At 45.4% G+C, this 17381-nt stretch overlaps 2 protein-coding genes across 3 annotated transcripts in view; both read left to right on the top strand.

Annotated features, from left to right (window-relative positions):
* The window catches only part of LOC144480746 (uncharacterized), a 44024-nt gene extending 37727 nt beyond the window's left edge, over positions 1 to 6297 (top strand). The window contains exons 3-5 of the mRNA XM_078200327.1: positions 1078 to 1935; positions 2294 to 2397; positions 6269 to 6297. Of these exons, the coding sequence (XP_078056453.1) occupies positions 1078 to 1935; positions 2294 to 2397; positions 6269 to 6297 (991 nt within the window). The remainder of the gene's footprint in view (positions 1 to 1077; positions 1936 to 2293; positions 2398 to 6268) is intronic.
* A 6953-nt stretch (positions 6298 to 13250) lies between these two features.
* On the top strand, positions 13251 to 17061 carry LOC144481010 (uncharacterized). Of its 2 annotated transcripts, none has more exons than XM_078200635.1 (2): positions 13251 to 13372; positions 15682 to 17061. In XM_078200635.1, the coding sequence occupies exons 1-2, from the start codon at positions 13272 to 13274 to the stop codon at positions 16883 to 16885; spliced, it is 1305 nt and encodes a 434-aa protein (XP_078056761.1). In that variant the 5' UTR covers positions 13251 to 13271; the 3' UTR covers positions 16886 to 17061. The 2 variants fall into 2 exon arrangements, with proteins under 2 accessions (XP_078056761.1, XP_078056762.1); XM_078200636.1 differs by having other exon boundaries at positions 13260 to 13710.
* The last annotated feature ends 320 nt before the right edge of the window (positions 17062 to 17381 follow it).

Here is a 17381-nt window from a genome sequence, read left to right as displayed (position 1 = left end):
CCCCAACAGGAAATGAATGGTCTTGCCTGGTGATTGTCGAGCGGTGTTCATTCAGCCGTTGTCGTAGCGTCTGCATGGTTTTCCCAATGTACTATGCCTCGGGGCATCCTTTCCTGCAGCGTATCAGGTAGACAATGTTGGCCGAGTTGCAAGAGTAGGTACCGTGTATCAGGTAGATGGTGTTCTCACGTGAGACGATGGCATCCGTGTCGATGATCCGGCACGTCTTGCAGAGGTTGCTGTGGCAGGGTTGTGTGGTGTCGTGGTCACTGTTCTCCTGAAGGCTGGTTAGTTTGCTGCGGACAATGGTCTGTTTGAGGTTGTGCGGTTGTTTGAAGGCAAGAAGTGGGGGTGTGGGGATGGTCTTGACGAGATGTTCGTCTTCATCAATGACATGTCATTGATCAGAACTGAATCCAGACAGAGGAGAGGGAGGGAGGGAGAAAACTGGGAATGGAGGAAAAGAATGTTGGAGATGATGAGATGGGTTTGGATTTCAGCCCAGGGAGGAGGGAGTGTGTGTGGAACGGGGATTTACAGGTTTGGGGGAACAAGCGGAAAAAATGTTCCAGAGAAACTAGAATTGGCTGTTCAGAATTTCTATCCTGGACTGACAGTAGTTTTGTTATCTTCTTTTGCAGGATATTTGAAGGGGAAGATTTACAGACTGGAAACTCAAATCAAATTTCATACGAATATTTTACAATCATTCGATTTATCAGCACCTAAACTCAATTAGCCTTTGAATGTGGAAGGAAAAATGTTTGTTCTGCCTGTGGGAAAATATTTCAAACATCAGTGTGACTGGAGAAGCATCGAGACACATGCACACACTGGAGTGAGAGTGTTCCAGTGAACTGACTGTGGAAAGAGCTTTACCCAGTTACGCAGCCTGAAAAACATCACACCATTCACTGTCAGGTGAAACCGTACACGTGTTCTGTGTGGACAAGGATTTAACAGATCATCCAACCTGGAGAGACACAAAGACACCAGCACCATGGAGAAACAGTGGAAATGTGAAGACTGTGGAAAAGTATGTACAACCCCATCTCAGCTGGAAATTCATCGACGCAGTCACACTGGGGAGAGACCATTCATCTGCTGTATGTGTGGTAAAGGATTCGCTCAGTCATTTAGCCTGGTGTCACACCAGCGAGTTCACACTGAGGACAGACCGTTTAAATGCTCTGACTGTGGGAACAGTTTTAAGAGTTCTGAAGGTTTAATTCACCATCAACGGGTTCACACTGGTGAGAGACCATTCAATTGCTCTCAATGTGGGAAGAACTTCAGGCAAGTATCTCACCTCACTGAACACCTCCGTGTTCACACTGGGGAGAACCCCTTCACCTGCTCCATGTGTGGGAAGGGATTCACTTGTGCTTCCCACCTCACTGAACACAAGCGTGTTCACACTGGGGAGAGACCATTCAGCTGCTCTCAGTGTGGGAAGCATTTCAGGCAGTATTCCACCCTCACTGAACACAAGCGTGTTCACACTGGGGAGAGACCGTTTGTTTGCTCCTTTTGTGGGAAAGGATTTGTTAAATCATCCCATCTTCTTAGACACCAGCGCATCCACACTGGAGAGAGACCATTCACCTGCGCTGAGTGTGGGAAGAGATTCACTACAACATCTCACCTCAGTGAACACCAGAGTCTTCACACTGGGGAGAAACCTTTCACCTGCTCCCTATGTGGCAAGGGATTCACATGTTTATCCTACCTCAGAAGACACAAAATTGTTCACTCCGATGACAGACCCTGTAAATGTTCTGACTGTGGGAAGAGGTTTAAAAGCAGAAATGAACTGATGAAACACCAGCCTCTTCACACAGGGGAGAGGCCGTTTGCTTGCTCTGTGTGTGGGAAGAGAGTCACTCAGTCATCACAGCTCAGCAACCATCAGCTTGTTCACACTGATAAGAGACCGTTTAAATGCTCTGACTGTGGAAAGAGCTTTAAAAGTGCAGGGAATCTGCAGAGACACCAAACCACTCACACTGAGAGAGGCTGTTCAGCTGCTCTTCATCTGGGAACTGATTCACTACTTCATCCCAAATCACTGAACACCTGCGGGTTCACACTGGTGGGAGGCCATTCCTCTGATTTGAGTGTGGGAAGGGATTCACTGTCATCCAGCCTGCTAAAACACCCGTGCACTCTCACTGAGGAAGCATGTTCACCTGCTCCGTGTGGGACAAGGGATTCAATCAGTTAAGCAGCTTTATTTCACATCAACTTGTTCATACCGAAAAATAAATGGTTTTGATGTTCTGATTGTGATGAGATTTAAAAGTGCAATGGATCTGCTGCAACACAAGCACAACACTGAGCAGAAGCTGTTTACCTGCTCCATGTGTGGGAAGGGATTCACTCAGTCATTGCATCTCCGTGAACATCAACTTGTTCACATTGAGAAGAGACTGTTTAAATGGTTGGACACAGTAAGAAGTTTAACAACACCAGGTTAAAGTCCAACAGGTTTATTTGGTAGCAAAAGCCACACAAGCTTTCGAGGCTCTGAGCCCCTTCTTCAGGTGAGTGGGAATTCTGTTCACAAACAGAACTTATAAGACACAGACTCAATTTACATGAATAATGGTTGGAATGCGAATACTTACAACTAATCCAGTCTTTAAGAAACAAAACAATGGGAGTGGAGAGAGCATCAAGACAGGCTAAAAAGATGTGTATTGTCTCCAGACAAGACAGCCAGTGAAACTCTGCAGGTCCACGCAACTGTGGGAGTTACAAATAGTGTGACATAAATTCTGATTCTAGGATCGCATGATAAAGACAGCGCAGAGTCGCGGAGCAGAAACTGATAGCCAGGTTCCGCACACACAAGGACGGCCTCAACCGGGATATTGGGTTTATGTCACACTATTTCACATAAATATTTCTGCTTTTTTCCTCCTGAGTCTTTATCATGCGATCCTAGAATCAGAATTTATGTCACACTATTTGTAACTCCCACAGTTGCGTGGACCTGCAGAGTTTCACTGGCTGTCTTGTCTGGAGACAATACACATCTTTTTAGCCTGTCTTGATGCTCTCTCCACTCCCATTGTTTTGTTTCTTAAAGACTGGATTAGTTGTAAGTATTCGCATTCCAACCATTATTCATGTAAATTGAGTCTGTGTCTTATAAGTTCTGTTTGTGAACAGAATTCCCACTCACCTGAAGAAGGGGCTCAGAGCCTCGAAAGCTTGTGTGGCTTTTGCTACCAAATAAACCTGTTGGACTTTAACCTGGTGTTGTTAAACTTCTTACTGTGTTTACCCCAGTCCAACGCCGGCATCTCCACATCATAAATGGTTGGACTGTGAGAAGAGGTTTAAAAGCTCCCTCCCTAACAGCACCGTGTACCTGCACCACAGAGATTGCAGTGATTGAAGAAGGCAGCTCACCACCACCTTCACAAGAGTAATGAGGAAGGGGCAATAAATGCTGGCCTGAGCATTTGAAAAATGGATAGAAGTCATCGGTGATTTTTCACTCAGTTATTAAGAAGCAACAGTTTCGATATGATACATAAAAGACATAAAACCTGTAATAGGTAAGATCCCGGATGAAGGAAATACTGATCTCCGCTGATCGCTGGAGGTGATATTCTCCTCGGAATGGGATGTGGACAGAGATGCCCACATCCTGTAAATGAATATGAAAAAAGTAATCTGCTGAGACACCAACCCACAGATACTGGAGAGGCCTTTCACCTGCAGTGTGCGAGAGAAGCAATTTATTCTCATTCACCCTGCAGACACACCAGTGAGATAACAAGTGATTCCAGGGGTTGGATTCTGCTTTAATCACATCCAGGACTCAACTGTGTTCATTCTGATATTTGGAGTTTTTTTTTTCAGTTGACGTTAATAATCCTTGGACCTGGGCTGGAGTTTAATAATCTGTTTATAATTAAATCAGCTTTGTGACAAACTCAGTGTCGGAGTCCTTGATTTCACTGAGAGGAGACTGATTGATGTCCTGTTACTGACTCTTCAATTGTTGGGTCTTTTCTCCTTTTTTAATGGAAGATTTATATTTATAATAGCGCCTTTCACAACTTCAGGATGTCCCAACGTGCTTTTACAGCCAATGAAGTTCGTTGAAGTGTAATCAATGCCTTCGTGTAGAAAATGCTGTCCCCAAATTGTGCACAGCAAGATCAAACACACAAATGTGATTGTGAACAGAGAATCTGTTCAGTGATGATTGTTGAGGGATAAATATCAAGCAATAAACTCCTCTGCTCTTTGGAATAACATCCTGGGAAGTTTTACACCCAACTAAGAGGGCAGATGGGGCCATGGTTGAAGGTCTCATCTGGAAGATGGGACCTGTGACAGTGCAGTGCCCCCTCAGAACTGCATCAGAATATCAGCCTGGATTTGATGCTGATGTTTCTGGATGTGGATTTTAACCCTCAACCTCCTGACTCAGAGATAAGAATGGAACCACTGAGCCACAACTAACATCATTACTCTAGATTATTTCAGTTACTCTCATGGACGAGTGTAATGTTTCAGTCTGGGGATTATAGATGACCAGAAATACCCAAAAAATGGATAGAAGTCATCGGTGATTTTTCACTCAGTTATTAAGAAGCAACAGTTTAGATATGATACATAAAAGACATAAAACCTGTAATAGGTAAGATCCCGGATGAAGGAAATACTGATCTCCGCTGATCGCTGGAGGTGATATTCTCCTCAGAATGGTTTACTGATCCCGGATCAGGGGGATACTGATCTCTGTGTCTGGAGGTGATATTTTCTCGGAATGGTTTACTGATCTCATGGATCTCATGGGATAAAGGGGGAGGTGGCTGGATGGGTGGAGAACTGGCTTGGTCACAGAACAGTAAGAAGTCTCACAACACCAGGTTAAAGTCCAACAGGTTTATTTGGTAGCAAATACCATAAGCTTTCGGAGCACTGCTCCTTCGTCAGATGGAGTGGATATCTGCTCTCAAACAGTGCACAGACACAGAAATCAAGTTACAGAATACTAATTAGAATGCGAATCTAATTAGATTCGCATTCTAATTTGTATTCTGTAACTTGATTTAGAAGTTCTGGGGAACTGATGCGCCATCAACGTGTTCACACTGACGAGAAACCATTCAGGTGCTCTCACTGTGACGCTGGGTTCAAGACATCATCTGACCTCACTGTACATCAGCGAGTTCACACTGGGGAGAGACCATTCACCTGCTCCCAGTGTGGGAAGGGATTCACTCAGTCATCATAGAAACCATAGAAACCCTACAGTGCAGAAGGAGGCCATTCGGCCCATCGAGTCTGCACCGACCACAATCCCACCCAGGCCCTACCCCCACATATTTTACCCGCTAAATCCCTCTAACCTACACATCCCAGGACTCTAAGGGGCAATTTTTAACCTGGCCAATCAACCTAACCCGCACATCTTTGGACTGTGGGAGGAAACCGGAGCACCCGGAGGAAACCCACACAGACACGAGGAGAATGTGCAAACTCCACACAGACTGTGACCCGAGCCGGGGATCGAACCTGGGACCCTGGAGCTGTGAAGCAGCAGTGCTAACCACTGTGCTACCGTGCCGCCCTTCCAACCTTCTGAGTCACCAGCGAATTCACAAGTAATTTCAATAAATTAGCTTTGTGTTAACAGTGTTTAATCTTTTAACTCCTTTAACATATGTTATTTCCTTTTGAAGGGTTCTCGTGCTCCCCTGTCTCTTCCATCCTCACCTCCAAGTGTGAGGAGCTCATGGAGCTTCTTTGTAAGATTGGGACAATCTGATCAGCTGCCTCTGCTGCTTCCCTCCCTTCCACTAGCCCACCGGGACAAACTGTGTCTAAAGTTCCATCTTGCCCAAGCCCAGAACCTACAGCTTTCTCCAGTTTCTCTCCTATCTCCCTTCATGCCCTCTGCATCTTGTCCATGAGACCCACCTTGTGCTCCATCAATCCTATTCTCACTAAACTGCTGATCATCCAACTTCCCCACATTAGGTGATATTGTTGACGGTTCTCTCTTTTCTCTCATACTGTCCCTCTCACTTTCAAATCCACTGTCATCACCAATCCTAAAAAAACACTCAATCCCACAGTCTTTGCCAACTCCTACTCCATCTCCAACCTCTCTTTCCTCTCCAAAGGCCCTGCACTCGGTGTCCCCCAAGTGTTTATCCTTTGCCCCTCCTGTTTCTCATCTACATGCCGCCACTGGGTGACATAATACAGATAGACTGTTGTCTATCTTCTTCCTACTCAGCTTCTCTGAGCTGTGAACCGGGCAGCTGAAAGCTGATACTTATTAACTTTTTCTGGACACAGCCCCTTGTACATGATCAATGGCGTTCCTGAACTCTGGTTCACATGATCAGTCTCTGATTGATTTAATTCCATCTACAGGTCCAGGCAGAGGGTGATCGAGAGGGTCTTCAACCTGACTGTCTGCCCCCTCTACCGCAGCTATATTCGTGGCCAGGTGTCCCTGGAAAGGGAGCATGCGGTGTCCGAAGGCACCACTGAAGCCTTCCATGCCCGCTGGGCACTGCAGGGACTGGGGTGTGTTATTGACCCCTTTAATCACATTTTAATTTGATGCTTTAAGTTTCCTTTCCGCTTTGTTTTTTGTTTCGGGCGGTTCCCCTCCTTTTAGGGAGCTGCCCCTTTTGAGTTGTCCCGAAGTTAAGCTGATTTTGTTTATTTGGTTGGACACAAGAAAGATGTCCCTGATTGATGTCGGTGGTGTGTAATCAGTTTCTGATTGGTTTCTTCATGGTGATGGTCATCTACCGATCATTTCCTGCAGCCTCCTGGCTGGCCCTCTTATGTATCAGTTACTTTCGGAGTCTGCCTCACGTTATAACCTTTCCTGTCATTTTATTAAATTTTATGGCTTCGTACTGAGATAATGGGGGCCTAAAGATACCTTCTTTGTCACTTATTTGAGAAAAGCAAGTTTATGGTGTCAAATCCCAATGGTTAACATTTGGGTTCATTGTCTCAAATGTCTAATTGATGTGTAGAAATCCTGTAGAGTCCTCATTGGGGCAGGTGACTATCAGTATATTTTGGTTAAAGAAAGTGCTTGCTGGTTTTTGTAGTGGTTGCCAGAGATTGGAACACAGTTAATTAAAAGGACACAAAGTGACACACAGACTTAAACTAATACAGAAATTACAAAGTTACTTCAGATCTAAAATCCAAAGAATGTGGGCATCAAATCAGTGTGTAAAAGGTGAGATAGCAGGAAACACAAATACAACATAATACATTCAATTTATAAATGTTCAAAACGAATGAGTCAGAATAACCACTACGCTATGAAAACTGATTGGAGAACTAAAATCTTTAATTTTTCAAATCAAAGATAGTTATAAAGTCTGAAGGAAAGTAACTGCTTCTTTTAAGATATTACAAGTTAAAAGGATACATTAATTTACGACACGGTGCTGAAGGTTTGAAACTTCACAGCTGGTTTCTTCACAATATGGTCGCTAACTCAAGTATAACTGTTGTTGTCAATGGCAGAGGAATGAACAATTCTAGACCTCAGCTCATCCAGAGTTGATGGGATCCACAGGACTCTGTGATTAAAGTATAAAAGTGTAGCTTTACACCGGCCTTGGGTCATGTGATGTATTTCACTTGTCAAATAAGGATGCAGCTACAGACAAAGCCAGTTACATGGTACGAATGTATTACAATTCAGCAGAATATCACATCAGGTTAATTGACTAATAAGCTTCAATTACTTGATGATTACACATAACTAAGCTACAAACTATTAAACATGACCGTTCCTACAGTCAAACAGTCCAGTCAAGCAACAGGCTGACACAGTCATACTTTGAATCATATCTTACTGCCAATGTCTCACAGGAACAAGGAGCAGGATTCGGCTATTTGGCCCCTTGAGTATGCTCCACCATTTAATCAGATCAGGGCTGATCTGATAGTAACCTTAAATCTGCATCCTGCCTACCCCCAATAATCTATCACCCACTTGCTTGCCAAGAATCTATCTACATCAGCCTTAAAAATATTCAAAGATCCTGCTCCCACCGTCTTTTCAGAAGAGCATTCCAGAGGTTTACGACCCTCCTGAAAGAAAATATTTAACCTCATCTCCGTTTTAAATGTGTGAACCCTTATTTTTAAACAGGGACCCCGAGCTCTAGATTCTCACACAAGAGGAAACATCCTTTCCACATCAACCTGTCAAGACCCTTCAGGATCTTCCATGTTTCGATCAAATTTATCTTACTCTTCTAAACTCCAGCAGACACAAACCAAGCCTGTCCAAGCTTTACCCATAATCCACACATTTCTGGCATTAGTCTGGTCAATCGACTGCTTCCAATGTATTTACATCCTTGCTTAAACAAGATGACCAATACTGTACACCGTACTCCAGATGTGGTCTCACTGGTGCTCTGGATAACTGAAGCATAACCTCCATATTTATGTAATTAATTCCCCTCACAAATGATAGCTTTCCTAATTACTTGCTTTTCCTGCTTACGAGCTTTTTGTGATTCATGCAAAGAACAAATAACAGCACAGGAACAGGCCCTTCGGCCAACACTGATCACATTGTCCTATCGAGACCAACCGCTTATATCGCTCTATTCCCCGTCTGTTCATATGTTTCATAGAAAGAATCATAGAAACCCTACAGTGCAGAAGGAGGCCATTCGGCCCATCGAGTCTGCACCGACCACAATCCCACCCAGGCCCTACCCCCACATATTTTACCCGCTAATCCCTCTAACTTACGCATCCCAGGACTCTAAGGGGCAATTTTTTTAACCTGGCCAATCAACCTAACCCGCACATCTTTGGACTGTGGGAGGAAACCGGAGCACCCGGAGGAAACCCACGCAGACACGAGGAGAATGTGCAAACTCCACACAGACAGTGACCCGAGCCGGGAATCGAACCCGGGACCCTGGAGCTGTGAAGCAGCAGTGCTAACCACTGTGCTACCGTGCCGCCCCAGATAAGTCTTAAATGTCACTAACGTGTCTGCCTCAACCACCTCACTTGGCAGCGCATTCCAGGCCCCACCACCCTCTGTGTAAAGAACATCCCCCGCACATCTCCACTGAACCTTTCCCCCTTATCTTGAGCTTGTGCCGCCTTGTAATTGTCATTTCTGCCCTGGCAAAAAGGTCCCAACTGTTCATCCTATCCATACCCCTCATAATTTGATAAACGTCTATCAGGTCACGCCTCAGCCTCCATCTTTCCAGGGAGAACAATCCCAGTTTATTCAATCTCTAGAACACTCAGATCCCTCTGCATCTCAGAGCTCTACAATCTCTCACCATTTAGATAATCTGCTTCCCTTTTATTCTTCCTGCCAAAATGTGCTGTCCTACCAGCAGTTCAGACCTGAGTAGAGGGAGCAGAGTAAGAGTGTTAACAACACCAGGTTAAAGTCCAACAGGTTTATTTGGTAGCAAATACCATTAGCTTTCGGAGCGCTGCTCCTTCGTCAGATGGAGTGGAAAAGTGCTCTCAAACAGGGCACATAGACACAAAAATCAAGTTACAGAATACTGATTAGAATGCGAATCCCTACAACCAGCCAGATCTTAAAGATACAGACAATGTGGGAGGAGGGAGCATTAAGCACAGGTTAAAGAGATGTGTATTGTCTCCAGACAGGACAGCCTGCAAGTCCAGGAGGCAAGCTGTGGGGGTTACTGATAACGTGACATAAATCCAACATCCCGGTTTAGGCCGTCCTCATGTGTGCGGAACTTGGCTATCAGTTTCTGCTCAGCGACTCTGCGCTGTCGTGTGTCGTGAAGGCCGCCTTGGAGAACGCTTACCTGAAGATCAGAGGCTGAATGCCCGTGACTGCTGAAGTGCTCCCCCACAGGAAGAGAACAGTCTTGCCTGGTGATTGGCGAGCGGTGTTCATTCATCCGTTGTCGTAGCGTCTGCATGGTTTCCCCAATGTACCATACCAAATCATTAGCTGAGTTTCTGGATTAATAGTTCAGCAATAATACCACCAGTCATCACCTCCGCTAGTTCAACATGGAGTGTAGGAGAACAAGTCAGGAGCAGCACTGGGCACCCTAAAACTGAGATTCCAACCTGGTTACTCTGTAACATGGGACTATAAGCACGCTAAACAGCAGAAGCAGCATGTTCCAGGCAGGGCCAAGCGATCCCACAAACAACGGATCAGATCAGAGCTGCAGTCCCCCCACATCCAGTCGTGAATGGTGGTGGGCAATTAAACAAATCACAGAAAGTGAAAGCTCCACAAACATCACCATCCTCAATGACTGGGGAAACAGTGGATCAGTGCAAACAACTGTGATTTGTGTTTGGTGATCACGGATGTGTTACTGATGTCTTCCCTGGATTCCGATGCCAGGAAAGACACTCTGGAAGGTATGGGGAGCTGGGACTTGCCCAGGAGAGTAACTGAAGGTATGAAAACTGAGTTAGAAAAGAGAAAAGGCTACAAAAATGCAGCAATTAGTAACAAGACATTGATTAATATTTTCTTATCCTGGAGAAATGAAGGTCCCAGCTTTGTGTCTTAAACAATATGAGTTAATTTGACATTTATTCGGAGTAATAAACTCCAGCCCAGTTATAGCAATCACAAACATCAGCAAAAACACACCCCAACTGTAGAATGAACATTGTTCAGTCCTGGATGTGATTAACAGCAGCAATAACAGCAGAATCCAATTCCTCCAGACACTTGCCAATTTGCTGGTGTGTTAGAAGATGGGTTGACTGAGTGAATCCCATCTCACACTCAGAGAAGGTGAACGGTCTCTCTCCATTGTGAGTGTGTTGGTGTCTCAGCAGGTGGGATGAGTGAGAAAATCCCTTCCCGCATTCAGAGCAAGTGAACGGTTTCTCCCCGGTGTGAATGTGCTGGTGTGTTTGCAGGTGGGATGAGTGAGAAAATCCCTTCCCACACTCAGAGCAAGTGAACGGTTTCTCCCCGGTGTGAATGTGCTGGTGTGTTTGCAGGTTGGATGAGCAAGTGAATCCCTTTCCACAGTCGGAGCAGGTGAACGGTCTCTCCCCGGAGTGAACTTGCTGGTGCCTCAGCAGAACACTTGAGGTCTTAAAGCTCTTCTCACATTCAGAACATTTGAAAGGTTTCTTATCTGAGTGAACAAGTTGGTGTGATCTGAGGCTGGTTAAATAAATGAATCCTTTTCCACACAAGGAGCAGGTGAACGACCTCTCCCCAGTGTGAACTCGCTGGTGTTTCTGGAGGCTGGATAACAGAGTGAATCCCTTCCCACACACCGTACATCTGAATGGCCTCTCCTCATTGTGAACTCGCTGGTGTATCAGCAGATCACTTGTGGTTTTATAACTCTTCTCACATTCGGAACATTTGAAAGGTCTGTTATCAGTGTGAACCAGTCGGTGTGTAGCGAGGTGGGATGATCGTGTGAATCTCTTCCCAAACACAGAGCAGGTGAATGGCCTCTCCCCAGTGTGAGTGCGTTCGTGTTCAATGAGGTTCTGTGATCGTTTAAACAGCTTCCCACAGTGGGAGCAACTGAACTGTCTTGCAATGTGAACAATCTGGTGCTTGACCAGGTCCTCAGAGCTTTTAGAGTTGTTATCGCTGTCAGAGTGGCTAAAAAGCCTCTCTTCAATGTGAACTTGCTGGTGGGTCAGCAGGTGGGATGACTGAATGAATCCTTTCCTGCACACGGAGCAGGTGAATGGTCTCTCCCCAGTGTGACCGCGGCGATGTATTTCCAGCAGCGATGGGTAACTGAATCCCTTCCCACAGTCCCCACATTTCCATGGTTTCTCCATGGTACAGGTGTCCTTGTGTCTCTCCAGGTTAAACAATCTGTTCAAGCCTTGTCCACACAAAGAACTTGTGTATTATTTCTCAGTAAGAGAGTCAAGAGTCATGGGGATCAGGCAGGAAAGTGGAGTTCAGGATTATATCAGATCAGTGAATAGTGGAGCAGACTCAATGGGCCCAATGGCCTAATTCTGCTCCAAGATCTTCTCATCCTTTGGCTCTCTGCTGTGAATAGTGAGATTATTTTAAAATCAGGCTGTGTAACTGGTTAAAGCTCTTTCCAGTCAGTTTACTGGAACACTCTCACCCAGGTGTGTGTGTATGTCTTGGTGCTTTTCTAGTCACACTGATGTTTGAAATCTTTCCGCACCGCCAAAACAGAAAAACATTTCTCCTTCCACATTTAAAGGTCGATGATATTCAGGTCCTGATGAATTGAGTGACTCTGTCAGATCTTGATGTGATGTTTGGTTTCAGTTTCCCATCTGCAATTCATCGCCCTCGTGGACCTTGTAAAAGACATTGACAGAGTCAGTATCATTGTCAGCACAGGGTAGAAAGTCAGAACAGACAATTCTTGCTTCCATGGAATATTCTTTTGTTTCTTGTTTCCCCAATCTTGTGGTCCAATCAACTTCCATCTCAACTAAACCAGAATTCTGTTTCCAGTGTCTATGAGACACTCTGTACCCTGAGTTGTGGAGTTTTCGAGTGTTCCAGTCGACACTGCACGCTTCTTCTCCAGGACCACAAGAGCATGGACAAGACCGTGGGAGAGAGGCCGACAACCTAGTTACCCCATGCAGATCTACAAATCACTGTTTTAACCAGCCCCAAGAGCAGGTCCAGGAAAAGATCCTCTGACCTCCCAAGCGTCCTCCACATGGGAAGCCAATGATTAGGAGCGTGGGGCAGAATAGAAGTGTAACTAAAAGTGGAGAAGCAGCTCCTTCAGGAACTGCAACCTCTCACACTGAATATGTACATGGTTCATGGACTCCTGTAAACACCAGCTGCAGGCTGGGAGCGGGTGAAACTGTTTAGACACCTGTTGCCCAGTTCGCTAGGAGGCATGGTGACACAGTGGTTAGACCTGGCTTCAGTTCCCGGATTGGGTCACTGTCTGTGTGGAGTTTGCACATTATCCCTGTGTCTGTGTGGGTTTCCTTCGGGTGCTCAGGTTTCCTCCTACAGTCCGAAAGATGTGCTGGTTAGGTGCTCTGGCCATGCTAAATTCTCTCTGTGTACCCGAACAGGCGTCGGAGTGTGGCGACTGGGGGATTTTCACAGTAACTTCATTGTAGTGTCAATGTAAACCTACTTCTGACACGAATAAATAATTATAACTCTGATGTGCTGGAAACTAGGACCCGGTGGGAACTGAAAAATCTCAGCCCCGCCCTCACTGTTGAGTCACGAAGACCTTGGCGCATGCGCCTCTCGCTGATCCAAGATGGCGGCCGTTAACCTGGACTTGGGCCTCGGGCGGAAAAAGATCCGGAGCTGCAAACACGGAAGCGCCGAGTCTCAATCGTGGTTTGAGGCGTCCACCAGGTGTTTAGAAACTCTCCTTATCCAGAGCCGGCTCCATCGCTCCCTCAGAGTTTCCGCTTCCTTCCTCGTGGCAAAGAGACAAAAAGAGAGACTCACCCCATCGCCATGACCGACGGTGCGCACGCGCCAATACTGGTGATACTGCACCTGAGCAGTGCCTTCTTCTGGTGTAAATAGGGGACATTCACCACCGCGGCGAATGCTGGGTAAACCCTCCGTCATTGAAAGTCGTTATCGTTGACTGGTGATCTTTTTGCTGTGATGTGGAGATTGGGAGGAGGGTCGAAAAAGCTGTGCACAGATCCTTCATTCATCAGAAAGAACAGAAGTGGGAACTGGTGGATAATTTTGATTTATTATTGTCACATGTTATGGTTTACAGTGAAAATTATTATTTCTTGCGCACTGTACAGACAAAGCATTCCATTCATAGAGCAGATAGGAGAGAAGGAAAGAAAAGGGTGCAGAATGTAGTGTTACAGTCATATCCAGGGTGTAGCAAAAGATCAACTTAATATAAGGCAGCTCCATTCAAAAGTCTGATGGCAGCAGGGATTAAGCTATTTTTGAGTCAGTTGGTACTTGATCTCAGACTTTTGTATCTTCTTCCCGATGGAAGAAGGTGGAAGAGAGGGTGTGTGGGGTTCTTTTTTGATTTGATTTATTATTATCACATGTATTAGTGTACAGTGAAAAGTATTATTTCTTGTGCACTATACAGGCAAAGCATACTGTACATAGGGAAGGAAAGGAGAGAGTGTCGAATGTAGTGTTACAGTCACAGTTAGAGTGTAGAGAAAGATCAACTTAATGAGAAGTAGGTCTATTCAAAAGTCTGATGGCAGCAAGGAAGAAGGTGTTCTTAAGTCAGTTGGTAGATGATCTCAGACTTTTGTACCTTTTTCTTGATGGAAGAAGGTGGAAGAGAGTATGTCTGGGGTGTGTGGCATTCTTTATTATGTTGGCTGCTTTTCCGAGGCAGCGGGAAGTGTAGACAGAGTGAATGGATGGGAGGCTGGTTTGCGTAATGGACTGGGCAAATGCCCCAAAGTTTTCCACAAACAGCAGCAAAATCCAACCACTCCAGTCAAATGTAAACTCGGAAGCTGGTGTGACTGAGTGAAGTATTTATTTGAGTAACTGTCAGGATTGTTTTCTCATGGATATTCCAAGTCATTTTAAAAATCATTCAATGGATTCTAGTCGTTGTCTAGACTCGCATTTATTGCCCTTGAAAAGGTGGTGGTGAGCTGTCTTCTTGAATCACTGCAATCCATGTGGTGTAGGTACAGCCATAGTGCTGTTAGGGAGGGAATTCCAGGATTTTGATCCAATGACAGTGAAGGAACAGTGACATATTTCCAAGTCAAGATGGTGAGTGGTTTGGAGGGGGACTTCCAGGTAGTGGTTTTCCCCACCTGTCCACTGTCCTTGTCCTCCTAGATTGTAGCGGTCATGGGTTTTGTTTCCTTGTTTTCCTTTCATCTGTGGAATTTGCTACCCCAAAGTGCGGTGGATGCTGGGCAGTGAGTAATTTAAGTAGGAGTTGGACAGATTTTTCATTGGTTATGGGTTGAAAGGTTATGGGGAGAAGGCAGGAAAATGGGGATGAGAAGCATATCAGCCATGATTGAATGGCGGAGCGGACTCGAGGGTCCGAATGGTCTAATTCTGCTCCTATATCTTATGAAATTGCAGGTTTCATACAGATTTGCAAAAGAACAAAAAAGGCCCAGGTATTTGTCCTGATTTACTATCACAGACAGCGATATGTTACCAATCACCAATTGTCCTTTGTGATGGTGATAGTTGGCCTTCTTCTTGAACCTCTGCAGTCCATATAGTAAAGGTGCTCCCACAATGCAACAGTATTAGAATTTTAACCCAGTCACATTGAACGGACAGTGATATTTGTCCAAGTCAGGGAGTTGTGTGGTTTTCCCATGTCCCAACTGCTCTGGTACTTCCAGGTGGGGAAGATTGTGGGTTGAGGAGACTCTGCCAAAATCCTGGTTGAGTTGCTGATGTATAAAGTCTCTCTCCGTCACCCTCCTCCCGACCTCTCCCTCTTCACGCATAAAGGCTGGATTCTTGTTGTTGGCTCTGAAGAGGTGGAGGGTTCCTTTCCCTCAGTGCATTGGTAAACAGTTTGAGGCTTTGTCACAATCCAGCAGCTTTCATATCCACTATTTCCTAGTCCCAATTCCACAGTTTACCAGATTAGTTCAGCTGAATTTCACATTTTGCCTTTGTATATTTATGGCTTGTCTCTCATGTTTCCCTCTTTCTGTTTTCAATTCATTTTTCAGCGGATTAGAAGGTGAGGAATTCCAGAAAATTGTAAATCAAGGATCACATCAAGATCAGACAGAGAGCTTTGATTCATCAGGATCTAAACATCATCAGCCTTTGAACATGGAAGAAAAAAGCACCGTTCACAGAGAGGAGACACTGTACATGTGTTCTGTATGTGGACAAGGCTTCAATCGATCATCTGGCCTGTTGAGACACAAGCGCAGTCACACCAGGGAGAAACCGTATAAATGTGGAGACTGTGGGAAAGGATTCAATTATCCAGTTGACCTGCAAAATCACCAACGCACTCACATTGGAGAGAGACCTTTTACCTGCCCTGTGTGTGGGAAGGGATTCACTCAGTCAGCTGGCCTGTTGATTCACCAGCGCATTCACAGCAGGGAGAGGCAGTTCACCTGCTCCGAATGTGGAAAAGGATTTATTCAGTCATCGGCCCTGCTGATACATCAGCACATTCACACAGGGGAGAGGCCATTCACCTGCTCCGTGTGTGGGAAGGGATTCACAGATTTCTCTGCCCTGCAGAGACACCAGCCAGTTCACACCGACAGGAGAGAGTTTAAATGCACTGAGTGTGGAAAGAGTTTTAAAACTACACGCACACTGCGGGAGCACCAGTACATTCACACCGGTTCCACACCGTTCAGCTGCTCCCACTGCCAGAAGGGGTTCAGGACATCATTCCACCTTGTGGCACATGAGCGCATTCACACTGGAGAGAGGCCATTCACCTGCTCTGAATGTGGGAAGGGATTTAACCGATCATCCAACCTGCAGAAACACCAACGAGTTCACAGTGAAGAGAGACTGTTTAAATGTCCAGACTGCGGGAAGGGCTATAAAAGTTCTGAGGAACTGCGTCACCATCAACGTGTTCACTCTGACGAGAGACATTCACGTGCTCTCACTGCGGGACTGGCTTCAGGCGATCAGGCGACCTCACTGTACACCAGCGAATTCACACTGGGGAAAGGCCGTTCACCTGCCCTGCGTGTGGGAAGAGATTCACTTGTTTATCTTCTCTCACTTCTCACCAACTTGTTCACACAAATGAGAGACCGTTCAGATGTTCTGACTGTGAGAAGAGCTTTAAAAGCAGAAAACTTCTGCTCGCACACCAGCGAAATCACTCTGAGGACAAACCGTTCACCTGCACTGAGTGTGGGAAAGGATTCACCCGGTCATCCATTCTGCTGAGACACCAACAAGTTCACAGTGAGGAGAAGCCGTTCACTTGTTCAATGTGTGGAAAGAGATTCACCCAGTCATACAACCTGGTGAGACACCAGCGAGTTCACCAGTGGTCACAGGGGTGTGATTCTGCTGTTATTGCTGCTGTTAATTGCATCCCAAATAAATTATGTTTATACTGATAGTTGGAGTTTTTCTGATGTAAATCAACCCTGTTGGACTTGTAGAATACCCCACAGCATCTCTCATTCATGTGTCAATAAATCTTCACGCCTGCAGACCTTGTTTTAAATTTAAATCACTCAGAAACTGTATTGAACTAAAGATGAATAAATAACAGATGACAGTCCAATCCACCCCTGTGTGAATGTGCCGATGTATCAGCAGGCCGATGATTAAAGTCCGTTTTGTAACTTCAGGATAAGGATTTGAAAGCTCTGAATGTTGGTCCTCTCATATGTAGGCTGGAGCTATTTGATAGGCAGGATGTTAATAGCTGTAA

The sequence above is a fragment of the Mustelus asterias genome, chromosome 30, assembly GCF_964213995.1.
Source record: "Mustelus asterias chromosome 30, sMusAst1.hap1.1, whole genome shotgun sequence".
Classification (NCBI taxonomy): domain Eukaryota; kingdom Metazoa; phylum Chordata; class Chondrichthyes; order Carcharhiniformes; family Triakidae; genus Mustelus; species Mustelus asterias.
Note: the sequence above shows the minus strand (reverse complement) of the source record. Positions and strands in the feature narration are given on the sequence as shown.